Source organism: Bos mutus, chromosome 6 (assembly GCF_027580195.1).
Source record: "Bos mutus isolate GX-2022 chromosome 6, NWIPB_WYAK_1.1, whole genome shotgun sequence".
NCBI classification, from domain to species: Eukaryota; Metazoa; Chordata; class Mammalia; order Artiodactyla; family Bovidae; genus Bos; species Bos mutus.
Window position 1 is genome coordinate 104,583,406 of NC_091622.1, and position 15,530 is coordinate 104,598,935.

General features: G+C 48.5%; 1 protein-coding gene across 1 annotated transcript in view; it reads left to right on the forward strand.

Annotated features, from left to right (window-relative positions):
* Nucleotides 1-12,038: 12,038 nt before the first annotated feature.
* The window catches only part of OTOP1 (otopetrin 1), a 48,074-nt gene continuing 44,582 nt past the window's right edge, over nt 12,039-15,530 (forward strand). The window contains exon 1 of the mRNA XM_005893193.2: nt 12,039-12,450. Within this exon, the coding sequence (XP_005893255.2) occupies nt 12,039-12,450 (412 nt within the window). The remainder of the gene's footprint in view (nt 12,451-15,530) is intronic.

Consider the following 15,530-nt stretch of genomic DNA (forward strand, 5'->3'; position numbering starts at 1 on the left):
TGGCCTTTCCGAGACCAGTGGAAGACAGGATCCACACTTTCAAATGCAAGTATGTTTACGTTAAACCTGAAACATCGTAAGCATTGTGACATCTTAAGTACCCTGCATTGGTTTCTGCCCCCCTGTCCCAACCCTGGGGGTTGCAGAGATGGCGTTTCAGCCACCACTTGTGTCTGGCTGGGCTCACACCCTGTACCTACCCTGCAGTAGAGGTTAATCTTGACCTTGCGTAGCAGTGAACCTTTCTCCAGCTGGAGGCAGGCACAATATTTGAGTTGTGGGCGATGGGAATAATGTTTATGAAACAGCTGTTACAGTGGCCGGCACACAGCAGGCGCTCACCCAATAAATGGTAATGGAGAGGGACTGGAAGACAAAAGTGACTTAAGGGCAGGAGTGGAATGGGCAGGCACGATCAGTAAACAGAATCAAGCCCAGTTTGTGTACACATACGTGGGAGAGTTTGTAGAGTCATTTCAGTTAAGCTGCAAAGTTAGGCAAAGGTCAGAATCAGGAGGCTGAGTCAGTCAGTGATGGGCAGCTCCAGTGCAAAGCTGAGGGTGCAGACCCAGGAAGTGGGATTAGAGAACGTGGGTTCAGACTCTCCCGAGAGAACCTGGGTGGAGCCAAGGGACAGCGCCCCAGTGACCACTCCCACAGATTCTTTGGGCAGATTCTGCAAGAAACCCCTTTCTTCCTTCCCTCTTATCTTGTGAAGTTTAACTACTTGGATAGAAACCTAAGGCTGAGAGTTTCTGTTTAATCCAGTTTGTTATAACCCAGCTAGCCAGCGCTGATACTGTGGCCAACTAGGGTGGTAAGGAGATGACTGTTACTTATAAAGAGACGTTCGAATATATTTGCTTAAAAGAGATCATGCCCTGTCCCTGTTTCTGTAAAAGAAGTGCTATGCAGACTGATTATGGGTCTTTTCCTATTGTTGTTTTAGTCACTAAGTTGTGTCCAACTCTTCACAACCCCATGGACTGTAGCCCACCAGGCTCCTCTGACCATGGGATTCTCCAGGCAAGAATACTGGAGTGGGTTGCCATTTCCTTCTCCCAGGGATTTTCCCCACTTAGGGTTTGAAACTGGGCCTCCTGCATTGGCAGGCGAGTTCTTCTAAATAAATAAAAATTGTGTCAAGCAGTGTTGTTACTGCTGCTAAATAAGCCTGTGGGGGGAGCGTCTACTCAGAATAGTAGTGAATAATAGAATTAACAGTTGTGAATGTTTATCGTGAGAGGCAAGGATATGATAGAAGCAAGGATGTGCCTTTAAAAATGTCCCTGACAGTCCCAAGTGTGAAGACCAAGTCTTCAACCCGGGTTACACACTGTTCATCCAGGCCTGCCGCTCCCATGCAACTGGTAACAAGGCTGTCTTGTGAAGAGTTCTCCAGGTGATTCTGCCCTGCAGCCTCAGTCCAAAACTATGGTGTTCTAATAATCACTTTGGGCAGAGATGTCTCTGCAGAAGGTAGAATGTTTTAATTGTACGGAAACCAAGAGGTAGTGGAATCGAACTGAGCTCACTACAGTAAAAATCAGATCAAACCTCTCCCCGGATCTGTGTCTGGGACCTAGCTTGGGAGGCAGTGGTCTTTCTTGGAGACTTAAAAGAGACTTTTAAATAGGATTTAGAGTCCTGGCTGTATCAGGGTTCCTTGGTTTTATGCAACAACAAAAAAAGGTCTCTGGCTATCCTTAAGCAAAAGAGAGATGCATTGGGAAGGAAAAGCTAAGAGCCACATCTTTATAAGTAGGGTTGTTTGGGGAAGGGGAATGGGTCTGGGGAGTAGAGGTTATTAGATGCCCTCTTTTGTGGCCACAGCTAGGAGAACTACCCTTCACTTAAACATGTGCCACAACTACAGAGCCGGGCGAACTGCACCTACGGAAGCCCGTGTGCCCTAGAGCCTGTGCTCGGCAACAGGAGAAGACACCGCGATAGGAAGCCTGTGCGCCGCAACTCGCCTTAACTAGAGAAGAGCCCATGCAGCAACGGAGACCCAGCACAGCCAAAAATAAATAAAAATATCACGAAGTCTTTGATTCAGCTCAGTGAGTCGAGGTGGGGAAGAGTTTGGCAGATTTTAGGAAAGGTTTACATGGAACTTGTAAGAAACATAGCAGTCAGGAATAGTTTGTATACACTAAGGACTAATTTTTAAAAAGATTTACTTCTTTATTTTTGGCTGCACTGGGCCTTCGGTGCTGCACATGGGCCTTCTCTAGTTGCGGTGAGTGGGGGCTACTCCTTGTCGCAGGGCATGGACTCAGTAGTTCGCAGCTCACGGGCTCTAGAGCTCAGGCTCAGTAGTTGTGGCCCATGGGGGCTCAGTTGCCCCGCAGCATACAGGATCTTCCCAGAGCAGGGATCGAACTCGTGTTCTCCGCATGGGCAGGTGGATTCTTAACCGCTGGGTCACTACCAAGGAAACCCAAGGACTAATTTTAACGAGTAACATGGAAACTTACATTACTGTATGTAAAATAGATAACCAGTGGGAATGCACTGTATGGCTCAGGAAACTCTAGCAGGGGCTCTGTATCAACCTGGAGGGGTGGGATGGGGAGGGAGGTTCAAAAGGGAGGGGATATATATATACCTATGGCTGATTCATGTTGAGGTTTGACAGAAAACAACAAAATTCTGTAAAGCAACTATCCTTCAATTAAATAAATAAAAAAAAAACAATGTAAAGTAACAAAAACAACAAAAAAAACCCAACAACACTGAACTGCAGGCTCTGGGTCAAGGGAAGATTGGGAGTTAACAGAAGAGAAAAGTATTCTCCAGAGGGCCACAAAGATGTCATCTAAGTGACGGATTCAGTTCTTGAGGTTGAGGAAGAGGACTTTTCCAATTATGCAGAAATGTCATGAGTAGCTCTTGTTTCAAAAGCCATATGAGCAACTAGCTTTTAGCAGAGCTGTACCGTCTCCAAGCCTTTTCATGCCTCACTTTGGGTGTATTCACGATGTCTTGAGATGCATCGCTTATGTCTGCGCACCAGTGGGTTGTACTGTTTCCCATCTTCAAACAAACACACCCCAAACAGGGCTTCCTCATGCTTCTCCAGTTATTAGCCCCTTTTTGGGTCTCCTTTCCAGCAAAATAATTCTTTTATTTATAAAATAAAATAATTCTTTTATTTATATTTAATAATATTTCCACTAAATAATTTTTTAAATTTTATTTTATTTTTAAACTAATTGTATTAGTTTTGCCAAATATCAAAATGAATCCGCCACAGGTATACCCAGCGTTCCCCCCATCCTGAACCCTCCACCCTCCTCCTCCCTCCCTCCTCCCTCTGGGTCGTCCCAGTGCACCAGCCCCAAGCATCCAGTACCGTGCATTGAACCTGGACTGGCAACTCGTTTCAAACATGATATTATACATGTTTCAATGCTATTTTCCCAAATCTCCCCACCCTCTCCCTCTCCCACAGAGTCCATAAGACTGATCTATACATCGGTGTCTCTTTTGCTGTCTCGTACACAGGGTTATTGTTTCCATCTTTCTAAATTCCATATATATGCGTTAGTATATTGTATTGGTGTTTTTCTTTCTGGCTTACTTCACTTAAAAATTGTTTTTATTTGGCTGCACCAGGTCTTAGTTTCAGTGTGTAACTGCAGGATGGTCAGTCGTGGTCAGTTGTGGTCAGTCATAGTTGGTCGTGGCATGTGGGATCTAGCAGTAGTTCCCTGACCAGGGATGGAACCTGGGCCCCGTACGTTGGGAGTGTGGAGTCTCATCCACTGGACCACCAGGGACGTCCCATGAGTCCCTCTTATACTTGGAAGTTCTCCTGCCTCTTCTTCCATGGTCACATTGGGTCTGACCCCCCTCTTCCACCTGCCTCCTTCATTCCTAAGGGCCTGTGTGGATACACTGGGCCCACCCACCTGGGTTACCCAGGATCATCCTGTTTTAAAACCCTTACTTCATTTCAGTGTTCCTTTTGCCATGTAACAACGTTTTCGTAGGTTCCAGGGACGAGGGTGTGGACGTCTTTGGGGCCATTACTCTGCCATTACTCTGTTTCCAAAGACAGGGCATGGAAGCTACTGTTTAAAGCGTAAACTCAGAAGCTGAGCATGTCACTTCCATCCTATGCTATCGGTCAAGCACTCACAGATTCCAGACTCAAGGGGAGGAGATGTGGCTTCCACACACCCTAAAGGAGTGCCAAAGAATTTGGAGGTCGTGGTTTAAAATGGCCACAGTCTAGCAGACACTGTGGAGAGCAGTATGCTGCTGCTGCTGCTGCTAAGTCACTTCAGTCGTGTCCAACTCTGTGCAACCCCAGAGATGGCAGCCCACCAGGCTCCCTCGTCCCTGGGATTCTCCAGGCAAGAACCTGGAGTGGGTTGCCATTTCCTTCTCCAATGCATGAAAGTGAAAAGTGAAAGTGAAGTCGCTCAGTCGTATCGGACTCCACGACCTCATGGACTGCAGCCTACCAGGCTCCTCCGTCCATAGGATTTTCCAGGCAAGAGTACTGGAGTGGGGTGCCATCACCTTCTCCGGGAGAGCAGTATGGAGTTTCCTTAAAAAAACAAGATAGAGTTGCCATGTGATCCAGCAATCCCACTCCTGGGCATATATCCAGAGAAAATTCAGATTCTAGAAGATGCATGCACTCCGGTGCTTATAGCACTGTTCACAATAGCCAGGTGATGGAAGCAACATAAATGTCCACCAGCAAATGAATGGGTGAAAAGGGTGTGACACACACACAGTGGAATACTACTCAGCCATAATAAAGAATGAAATGATGTCATTTGCAGCAACATGGATGAACCCTAGAGATTATCATACTAAAGTCTGTCAGACCAAGAAAGACAAATGTACGATACTACTTATATATGGAATTTAAAGTACGATACAAATGAACTTACCTCATGATTCCTAGACATAGAAAACAAACTTATCTTGCTAATTTTGGTGTGTGAAAAAAATGTAGAATTCATTGTGTGTACTGTCTTGGAGAAAGGCAATGTGCAATTGTAGGAAGAAAGTGTCTTAGGGGCCAGAAAACCTGAGCTCTCATCCTAATTCTGTCACTAAATAAATGAGCTGGGAAAAGTTAAAAAGAAAACAAACTTATGATGACCAAATGTTCCCAGAGGATTGGGGAGGGATAAATTAGGGAGAAAGGCAATGTGCAATTGTAGGAAGAAAGTGTCTTAGGGGCCAGAAAACCTGAGCTCTCATCCTAATTCTGTCACTAAATAAATGAGCTGGGAAAAGTTAAAAAAAAAAAGAAAACAAACTTATGATGACCAAATGTTCCCAGAGGATTGGGGAGGGATAAATTAGGATAAATTAGGGATAAATTAGGATTAGCAGATCCTACTATATATAAAATAGATAACAAGATCCTACTGAATATATACATATTCTTTTTATATATATATATATATATATATATACATACATATACCAGAAACTAACACAACATTGTAAATCAACTATACTTCCCAATTTTAAAAAAGGGAAATTGCTACAGTGTAATCTCTGTTCACAAATTATCTAGATTCCTTCCACTTGCAAGAGTCACTTGCCTTCCAGGGATCCCACTTATAGCATCAGGTTTAGGCTTTAGCTCCCTGATCTCATAGTCGTAAATCAATAAAGGGTGCCTCATCAGAGGCATGGTCCTCTTGATCTGCACACCTTTAAAGGTAAAAGTGAAACTGTTAGGTGCTGAGTGGTGTCCGACTCTATGTGACCCCATGGACTGTAGCCCTCCAGGCTCCTCTGTCATGGGATTCTCCAGGCCAGAATACTGAAGTGGGTTGCTGTTCCCTTCTCCAGGGGATCTTCCCAACCCAGGGATCAAAGCACCGTCTTCTGTGTCTCCTGCATTGGCAGGCAGTTTCTTTACCATTTGAACCACCAGGGAAGCCTCTTTGAAGATAAGTTACCTGCCAATTATACACCAAACATAAAGGGATGAGGTGGCCGTAGGGTACTCACAATAACATTCCCATTCAGAAAGAGAGAAACAAGGCATGCGGCCTCTGGTCCCTAAAAATCCCGAATGCCACCTGGGCACAAGTCCTCTTTCATTGCTTAGGGACCAGTCCTGCTTGTTAGGATGTGCAAAGCTTTAGGCTCTACTCTGGGCTCTATTCCACCCTCTGTGTCATCTCCTAGTGGAATCCAGTAGTGCTTCCACTAGGACAGTTCTCAAAAAGTGAGAAATAGAATAGCTTCTTGGTAGCATTTAAAGAAATCTTTACCTTCTGGAGCTGAAGGATAGACACAGCTAAGGGTCAGCACAGAACTGAATTGTGAGAGGGGCAGAGGGGCAGAGAAGGCTGAACTCTCCGTCTAGGAAAATATCTTCCACCAAGGTCAGAACCCAGATAGGGAAGGAGCAGGACTTAGAGAACTGAGATGGGGATCTTGGTAAAATGCACTTGAGAACCTTGCACTCCTAGATTCCTCAGAACCTTCTGGACCAACAGAAGGCCCACCTCTCCTTCCTGGGTAACAGAGCCGTTCCTTGCTTGAGGACCATGTGGGGGCCCCAGAGGAGGTATGTATGTGTTTAGTCGCTCAGTTGCGCCTGACTCTTGCAACCCCATAGATTGTAGAGGCTCCTCTGTCCATGGGATTCTCCAGGCAAGGATACTGGAGTGGGTTGCCATTTCCTGCTCCAAGGGATCTTCCCGACCAAGGAATCGAACCTGGGTCTCCTGCATTGCAGGCAGACTCTTTACCAACTGAGCTACGAGGGAAGCCCAAGGCCCTAGGAGAGTTCCAGAGGAGGTAGGGATCTCAAAGCAATGCTTACTCTCTTCAGGATTTGCCCCATGTCCTTCCTGGCCATTCAACCATTCAGTTCAGTTCAGTCGCTCAGTCGTGTCCGACTCTTTGCGACCCCATGAATCGCAGCACGCCAGGCCTCCCTGTCCGTCACCAACTCCCAGAGTTCACTGAGACTCACATCCATCGAGTCAGTGATGCCATCCAGCCATCTCATCCTCTGTTGTCCCGTTCTCCTCCTGCCCCCAATCCCTCCCAGTATCCGAATCTTTTCCAATGAGTCAACTCTTCACATGAGGTGGCCAAAGTATTGGAGTTTCAGCTTCAGCATCATTCCCTCCAAAGAAATCCCAGGGCTGATCTCCTTCAGAATGGACTAGTTGGATCTCCTTGCAGTCCAAGGGACTCTCAAGAGTCTTCTCCAACACCACACTACAAAAGCATCAATTCTTCAGCTCTCAGCCTTCTTCACAGTCCAACTCTCACATCCATACACGACCACAGGAAAAACCATAGCCTTGACTAGACGAACCTTTGTTGGCAAAGTAATGTCTCTGCTTTTCAATATGCTATCTAGGTTGGTCATAACTTTCCTTCCAAGGAGTAAGCATCTTTTAATTTCATGGCTGCAGTCACCATCTGCAGTGATTTTGGAGCCTAAAAAAATAAAGTTTGACACTGTTTCCACTATTTCCCCATCTATTTCCCATGAAGTGATGGGACCGGGTGCCATGATCTTTGTTTTCTGAATGTTGAGCTTTAAGCCAACTTTTTCACTCTCCACTTTCACTTTCATCAAGAGGCTTTTTAGTTCCTCTTCACTTTCTGCCATAAGGGTGGTGTCATCTGCATATCTGAGGTTATTATCCTGGATCAAATACTAAACTAGCCTTACTGGGGATGCGCTGGCCCACTAAGAGAGAGGGATCCATACATGGCAAAGTTGCTTCAGGACCTGAATAACTTATGATAAATATCAGGAGTGTTTGATCCTGGTGGTGCTGGATTAAAAGTGGATAAGGGAGCTATTTCAAATCCTAAAAGATGATGCTGTTAAAGTGCTGCACTCAATATGCCAGCAAATTTGGAAAACTCAACAGTGGCCACAGGACTGGAAAAGTCAGTTTTCATTCCAACCCCAAAGAAGGGCAATGCCAAAGAATGTTTAAACTACCATACAATTGCATTCATTTCACATGCTAGCAAGGTAATGCTCAAAGTCCTTCAAGTTAGGCTTCAACAATACATGAACCAAGAACTTCCAGATATACAAGCTGGATTTAGAAAAGGCAGAGGAAATAGCGATCAAATTGCCAATATCCATTGGATCACAGAAAAAGCAAGGGAATGCCAGAAAAATACCTACTTCTGCTTTATTGACTATGCTAATGCCTTTGACTGTGTGGATCACAACAAACTGGAAAATTCTTAAAGAGATGGGACTATAAAGCCACCTTACCTACGTCCTGAGAAACCTGTATGCAAGTCAAGAAGCAACAGTTAGAAGCAGACATAGAACAACAGACATTCCAAATCAGGAAAGGAGTACATTGAGGCTGTATATTGTCACCCTGCTTATTTAACTTATATGCAGAGTACATCATTCGAAATGTCAGGCTGGATGAAGCACAAGCTGGCATCAAGATTGCTGGGGGAAATATCAATAACCTCAGATAATGCAGATAACACCACTCTAATGGCTGAAAGTGAAGAGAAACTAAAGAGCCTCTTGATGAAGGTGAAAGAGGAGAATGAAAAGCTGGCTTAAAACTCAACATTCAGAAAACTAAGATCATGGCATTGGATCTCATCACTTCATGGCAAATAGATGGGGAAATAATGGAAACAGTGACAGACTTTATTTTCTTGGGCTCCAAAATCATTGCAGATGGTGACTGCAACCATGAAATTAAAAGACACTTGCTCTTTGGAAGAAAAGCTTTGACAAACCTAGATAGCATATTAAAAAGGAGAGACATCACTTTGCCAACAAAGGTCTGTATAGTCAAAGCTATGGTTTTTCTGGTAGTCATGTATGGATGTGAGAGTTGGGACTATAAAGAAAGCTGAATGAACCAAATGTAGATCTTGCCTTTGTGTGTGTGTGTGTGTGTGTGTGTGTGTTGTGGGTTTAGTCACTTGGTCGTGTCTGACTCTGCAACCCTCTGGACTGTAGTCTGCCAGGCTCCTCTGTCCATGGGATTTCCCAGGCAAGAATACTGGCGTGGGGGGCCATTTCCTCCTCCAGGGGATCTTCCCAACCCAGGGACTGAACCTGTCTCTTCTGTACCTCCTGCATTGCAGGCTGATTCTTTCCCTGAGGGAAAGCCCAGTTCTTGCCTTTAGGAGTTCAGAACAGGAAAGACAGTTAAAAGATAGATTATGCCATGTGTCAAAGAGTGGAATGGAGCGGTAGATAGGTCCCCAGGGGACCACAGAAGGAATAAGCTGGATGTCTTAGTTTCCTGCGATTGTTCTAACAAAGACCACATTGGATGGCTTAAACAACAGAAATTTATAGTCCACAATTCTCAAGACTAGAAGTCCAAGATCAAGGTGTCCACAGAGTTGGTTCCCTCTGAGGGCTGAGAGGGAAAAATCTGTTTCAGGCCCCTCCTAGTTTCTGGTAGTCTCAGATAACCCTTGACTTGTAGGTGGCATTCTTTCTGTATACTCACATCCTCCTCCCTCCATATGTGTCCATCTTCAAAGTTTCCTTTTTTTAAAGAAAGAGGCAGTCATACTGAATGGGACCCTATTACCTTAACTTGATCATTTGCAAAACTTTTATTTCCAAACAGGTTTCCATTCACAGGTACTTCAGGGCTCCTCTGGTGGCTCAGATGGTAAAGAATTCATCTGCAACGCAGGTTCGATCCCGGGGTTGGGAAGATCCTCTGGAGAAGGGAATGGCTACCCACTCCAGTATTCTTGCCTGGAGAATTCCATGGACAGAGGAGTTGGGTGGGCTACCGTCCATGGTACTTCAACATCTTTTGTAGGGAGACACAATTCAATAGGTATTGATTGAGTACCTACCATGTGCTGGGTACCACTGTTCTATGTGATGGAGATACAGCAGCAGATGAGATAGGCCATGCCCTTCTCATAGAGCTTTCATTACAATGGGAGAGACAGGCCCCAGAAATACACACAGTCTGGGTAACACTATGCAAAGAAGGAAAACAAAGCAAGGTCAGGGGCTGGAGCACAGTGGGGAGGACTCATTGGATCCCACTCCCCCCATTAGTCTGATGAGACGATGATGCTTGGCTTACTTATTCATTCATACGGCCTCCATCCACGTGTGCATTCACTAACTCCTTGGTTTATTTACTGACAGCCACCTGGCTTAGCTCTGGTGACACCCAGGTGAAGGGCACACTCTAAGCTTTGGACGGATGGACATGGTCCAAAGGGACTGACCTTTTTGCACTCTTTCTGTGCATGTGCTCCATCCTGTCTCTGGAACCCCCTCACTTGCCCTCCCACATCTCCTGGCCAACTCCTACTTCTCCCAAGACTGTTCAGGTGCTGCCTCCTCTGGGAACCTCTCGCCTTGCTTGGCAGACTCAGGGCTCCTCCAGCCCTCCCCATCCAGACAGCCCTGGGTCATGGGCTCCTGCAAGACAGAGCTGAGTCTCATGTGTGATTCTCTCCCCCTTTCCAGACAGTTAAGTACTTGTCCCACGAGGGTGTCTCCACTAGAAGGTGAGCTCCATAACGATACTCTTTCAGAGCTGAATCCCCCACACTTAGAGCAGAGTCCTGCAACTAATTCAATGTAGGATAAATGAGTATCGGTCACCTAAGTGAATGAACAAAGTGAAAACGTGAACGATGGCGGAGTCCTCAGGTTGACTCCCAGCCCGGGGCTCCCTGCAGCCAGGACCCTCTGGCAGTCGGAACCAGCCATACAATTTTCTGGATCCACTGCAAAAGGAAAATGTAGGTCCCCTGGTTCAAAATTAAGAACTTTAGAATGGCAAACAACAGGGTGTTAAACCAAGGGAAGAGGATGTCTCCGGGGCGCTGGGCCCTCTGTTACTGCACTGTGGCTTGCTGTGAGCCCTGCCCACCCTCCCCAGGCTCCATCTCCCCGCCAGCGGTGCTTCCCAGCTCCTTGCTCTAGCCGAGATCTCAGGCTTGCCTGAAGAATTCCGGAGAGGGACACCTGTCGGACAAGGTCGGGCGGTGGTGGTTGGGGGTGGGGGGCGGAGGGAGCTGAGGGAGGGGCCCTGGGCCTCGCGTTCCAGGGAGGACCCGTGGGCAGCCCCCAGCCCCAGCTCGGCTCAGTCCAGAAGCAGCTCCCCATGCTCCTGCAGGAGGGAGAGAGATGATCTTTTCTTGGGAAGTGGCTCCCGTCTTTATCCGTTTCTGGGCATCTTCAGGCAGACACACAGGGACACCAGGCAGACGGGCGAACAGAGACACGAGCAAAAAAGACACGCCATCTCCATAGTCATAGATCTAGGGACGGGCGCTGCCACTCCGTCCCATCCTCCCCGCTCCAACCAGGCACACCCAAAGACTGACGGGCCAGACAGAGACCCCGCACAGAGCAAACAGACCACAGAGACACTCAGGGACGAGGACAGGCAGACTCACGCGCACGGACACCTTCTGGCTCACCTGGGCTTCCGCGGGCTGCAACGCAGGCGCTGAGGCACCGGAGCCGCGCACGCACCCTCGGGGCTCGCGGTTCCCTCGCTACCACGCCCCCGTGCCTACCCTCTTCGGCCAGCTCTGGACAACCCCTCGCTCCCCCGCACCCCAACTCCGGGAGCCACCTGTCGCCCGGGCAGGGCTGGGTCAGCCGGCGTCGGCTCAGGGGACAACAGAGCAGCGGACGGCGGGCGGGTTCGGACGCGCTGGGCTGGGGAGCGGGAGGACGCGCGGCCATCGGGGCAGGGCTGGTGCCCAACCAAGGCATCGGGGGCCCTGCGTGGGTCCAGGGTGCTGGGAAGGGCTGCCCCGGACCTTGCGGAGGGAGGGGAAGTGGGCAGTGTGCATAGGGGAGCGCGAAGAAGCTGGGGTCAGCGGGGTGGGGACGTGGTAAGTGGATTGGGTGAGCGCCTTGACCGAGGGCAGGGGGCAGAAGGCGAGAGAGCAGGTGTCCGCGGGTGATCAGGACAGGGGGGCTGATCGGCCGAGGCCCCTCGGGGCTAGGGCAGGGGAGGACGGGAGCAGCGGGTGGGGCGCAGGTCGCAGCAGTCCCTAAGGCTAGATTAGGTGAGGGTCACTCAATGATGCCCGAGGGTCAAGGGGCGCCTGCCGCTCCCCTGAAGGCTCCGAGCGACTCGGAGAGGGGCTCCTCCTGGCCAGCGGCCCGCCCGCCGCCCGCGTTCTTGGCTCCGGGGTTCCGGGGATCCCCGGGTTCCCCGGCGCCTCAGCGGGGCGCCGTCCGCGAGAGCTTCCCGCAGAAGCTGGCCGAGGCCCTGAGCAGCCAGTACGCGCTGAACGTGTTCGTGGCGGGGCTGCTGTTCCTGTTGGCCTGGGCCGTGCACGCCTCGGGCGTGGGTAAGAGGGACCTGCTGTGCTTCCTCACGGCGCTCATGCTGCTGCAGCTGCTCTGGATGCTGTGGTATGTGCGCCGCAGCTCCGCGCACCGCCGCCTCATCCGCCTCAAGGACACGTACGCCGGCGCGCGCTGGCTCCGCGGTGAGTCCCCGACGCAGCAAACCAGCGGGCGGGCGGCCGAGCGCACAGCGAAACCAGCCTGCTCGCCCGCTAGCTGCAGCCCCGCGGTATCTGCGCCCTCGCTCCCTTCCACCTCTCTCCTGTAGTCTTCTCTGCCTCCGTCTTCCTGTCCATCTTTTCTGTGCCCCCCTCCCCACACCTTCACTTCTCTTCTCTCTCCCTCCGCTTTCAGGCTCTTGCCTTATATTCCGACGTTGGAGCTACGGTTACAGAAACCTATTCACATCTTTCTTTCCTTATTTAAAGCCCTGCCATGGTTCCACTGACCCCGTGACAGAGGCCACACTCCCTATCCTGGCGTTCAAGGCTCTCTCTGATCGGGTCCCAGGTGACTCTTCAGTTTTATCTTCTCCTTTGTCCTCATTCTGTGCTCCAGGCTCAAAGACTTTAAGTTCCCGTCACAGTGTCTCATTCCTCCAAAGATCTGGCCCCAACGCCACCTTCTCCACACACTTGGCAGGAATTACTCCTCACTCCCATGGGCCATGGACGGAGGAGCCTGGTAGGCTGCAGTCCATGCGGTCGCTAAGAGTCGGACACGACTGAGCGACTTCACTTTCACTTTTCACTTTCATGCACTGGAGAAGGAAATGGCAACCCACTCCAGTGTTCTTGCCTGGAGAATCCCAGGGGGGGAGCCTGGTGGGCTGCCATCTATGGGGTCGCACAGAGTCGGACACGACTGAAGCGACTTAGCAGCAGCAGCAGCCCATGGGTCACCATGGCTCTATGTAGAGCCCTTTTGGCCTTTGTGAATTTCTGCCTTGTCTTATGACTAGTTGGATATGAGCCTGGTCATCCAGATGAGATTTGAGGTTTCTTAGGCTCAGGGACTGTGTCTAGATCATCTTGCCTTTGGAAAAACTACATACAACTCCAGGGTGGCCCAAATTCCTGCTCTGAAAGTGGTTGTTTCAGGGAGGTTCATGGTTTTGAGATCCTATAAATGGCAGTGAATCCAGCGCCATAGCAAACAAACACGCAAAAAGAATGGAATGTTGCTTTGAGGCTGTTGACTTAGGCTCAAAAATATCATACACAGGCTTTTGACCGTCACTTCTCTGTAGTGGCAGAATCTTCCCTTGGTCTTTCCTTCACTTCCTCCCTCCTCCATCCTCTGTTCTTCTTTCTTCCCTTCTTCTTCTCCCCTCATCCAACCCTTCCCTTCTCCTCCATGCCTCCCTTTTCCATCCACCCTCCTTCCTTCTTTCCTTTCTCTCTTCCTCCCCTACTCTCTCTCCTTCCGTCTTTTCTTTCTCCCACTCTCCCCTCCTCCTTCCTTCTTCTCTCACTCCCCCGCTCTGCTCTTCCTCTCTCTTCCCTCCTCTCTCTTTTCCTCCTTCCAGGAAGACTCTGAGCATTGCAGCCCCAGTCAATGCATCGGTGGCGCTGCCATGTTCCAAGACTAGGAAGACAGAAGGAGGAGTAGGGTGGGAATGCAGAATCAGGGCTTCTCCTGTGGATGTGTTACATCTGAGATGTCCATTAGACATCAGGCAGAGATGGAATAAAAGAGGCAATGTCGAGAGAGCACCTAGTAGGTGTTCAGTAAATGGTGTGGCTGTTTAGACACTCACCAAGTTGTTCCATAGTAACAGAACTCTTCAGGTGAGGCATGTGGATGATGGAAGTGGTGCTGACTCTGAAGGCATGGCGCGATAACTCAGCTCTGTTACCCTTGCCTTTCTGAGTCCCAGTTTCCTCATCAGTAAAATAAGAAGCATGGCTGCCTCTCAGGGAAGGAGCTGGGAGAAGTTGCCTGAAAGGGGTTTGCAAAGCACTGTCTACCCCTGTAAATGAGCTGTGGTTTATCAGAGAAGCAAGAGCCTAATTGTCCCAAAAGTACTCTAGGAGTCCACAGTGCCAAAGGGAGTGCCTTCAGCCCAAGAAGGCACTGAGGTTTTCCTTGGAATCCCAGCTGGAAAGACAGGTTTGACTTAGCTCTGCCCTGGCTTCTGTGTTGGTCTTGGAAGTCTGCAGCTCTGACAAAAAGCCAGCCTGTGGAATTCTGGACCCTGAGGTTTTCCAGAGAAAGTTTTTGGGTCTTGGTATGAGCTGTGAAACATTTCTTTGAGCAGAAGACATTCTGTCTCACCTATCGCGTATGAGAAAGTGAAGACTTTTTTGGGAACAAAAGTCATTGGCTGTCATAAAAAATCAGCAGGAAGGATGAATTATTCATCCAGCTCCTCTATTTGCTGGGTAAAGAGACTGATTTCTTCTGGAAGAAGTGTCAGCAGCAGGACATCTCATGCCAACCCCGGTGCGCAGTGACAGGAAAACCCCCTGAGTAGCTGTTTCATCCTGTTAATTACCAAGGTCTTGTTTCTGTTTCTGGTCTCTTGAAGGACTGCAGTGGTGAAGGAAGGTTTCTTTTTTTATTGGTTTCTGACCTGTCTCAAGCCCAGAGAAGTGTTATTAACACAAAATCATGGCAATGACGACAATAGGACTAATAGCCACGTTTATTGAGTGTGTTTGGAATGCTGGTTAGAGGTATTGTCCCAGTCGTTTGTCACGGTGATGCTTTCTTTGTGTGTGTGAATAATCACTCCCAAATCTAATCCTTTTAAAATGAGATCAGATTTTTACGGAGTGCTCCCCCCTTTTTTTTCTTTCTTTCATTTCTTTCTTTTTTTTTTTTTTTTTTAGCAAAGAGGGCTTAGGAAAAGATTCATTGGTTGCTTCTCTGCCCTCTCCTGCACAATAATTGATTAGCTCTTATCATTACTTCTTTTTTTCTCTTTCTTTTTTAAAACTGAAGGAGAGTTGATTTACAGTGTTGCACCGATCTCTGCTGTACAGCAAAGTGACCCAGTTATACACATATAGACATTCTTACAAAGTGCTTTTTTTACTTAGAATGAGGTGCATCTGTGTACATAGCACATTGCCTCTCTGTCTGCTCTGAGTACTGTGATTCTTATCTGTTAGGGGCAAGGTGCATCTGAAAGACATGCCCAGGACAGGTGGCTGTAGAGATAAAGGTTGGGATGCAGTGATGGAGTTCAGAAAGAGGCCGTCTCCATGTGTGAGAAATT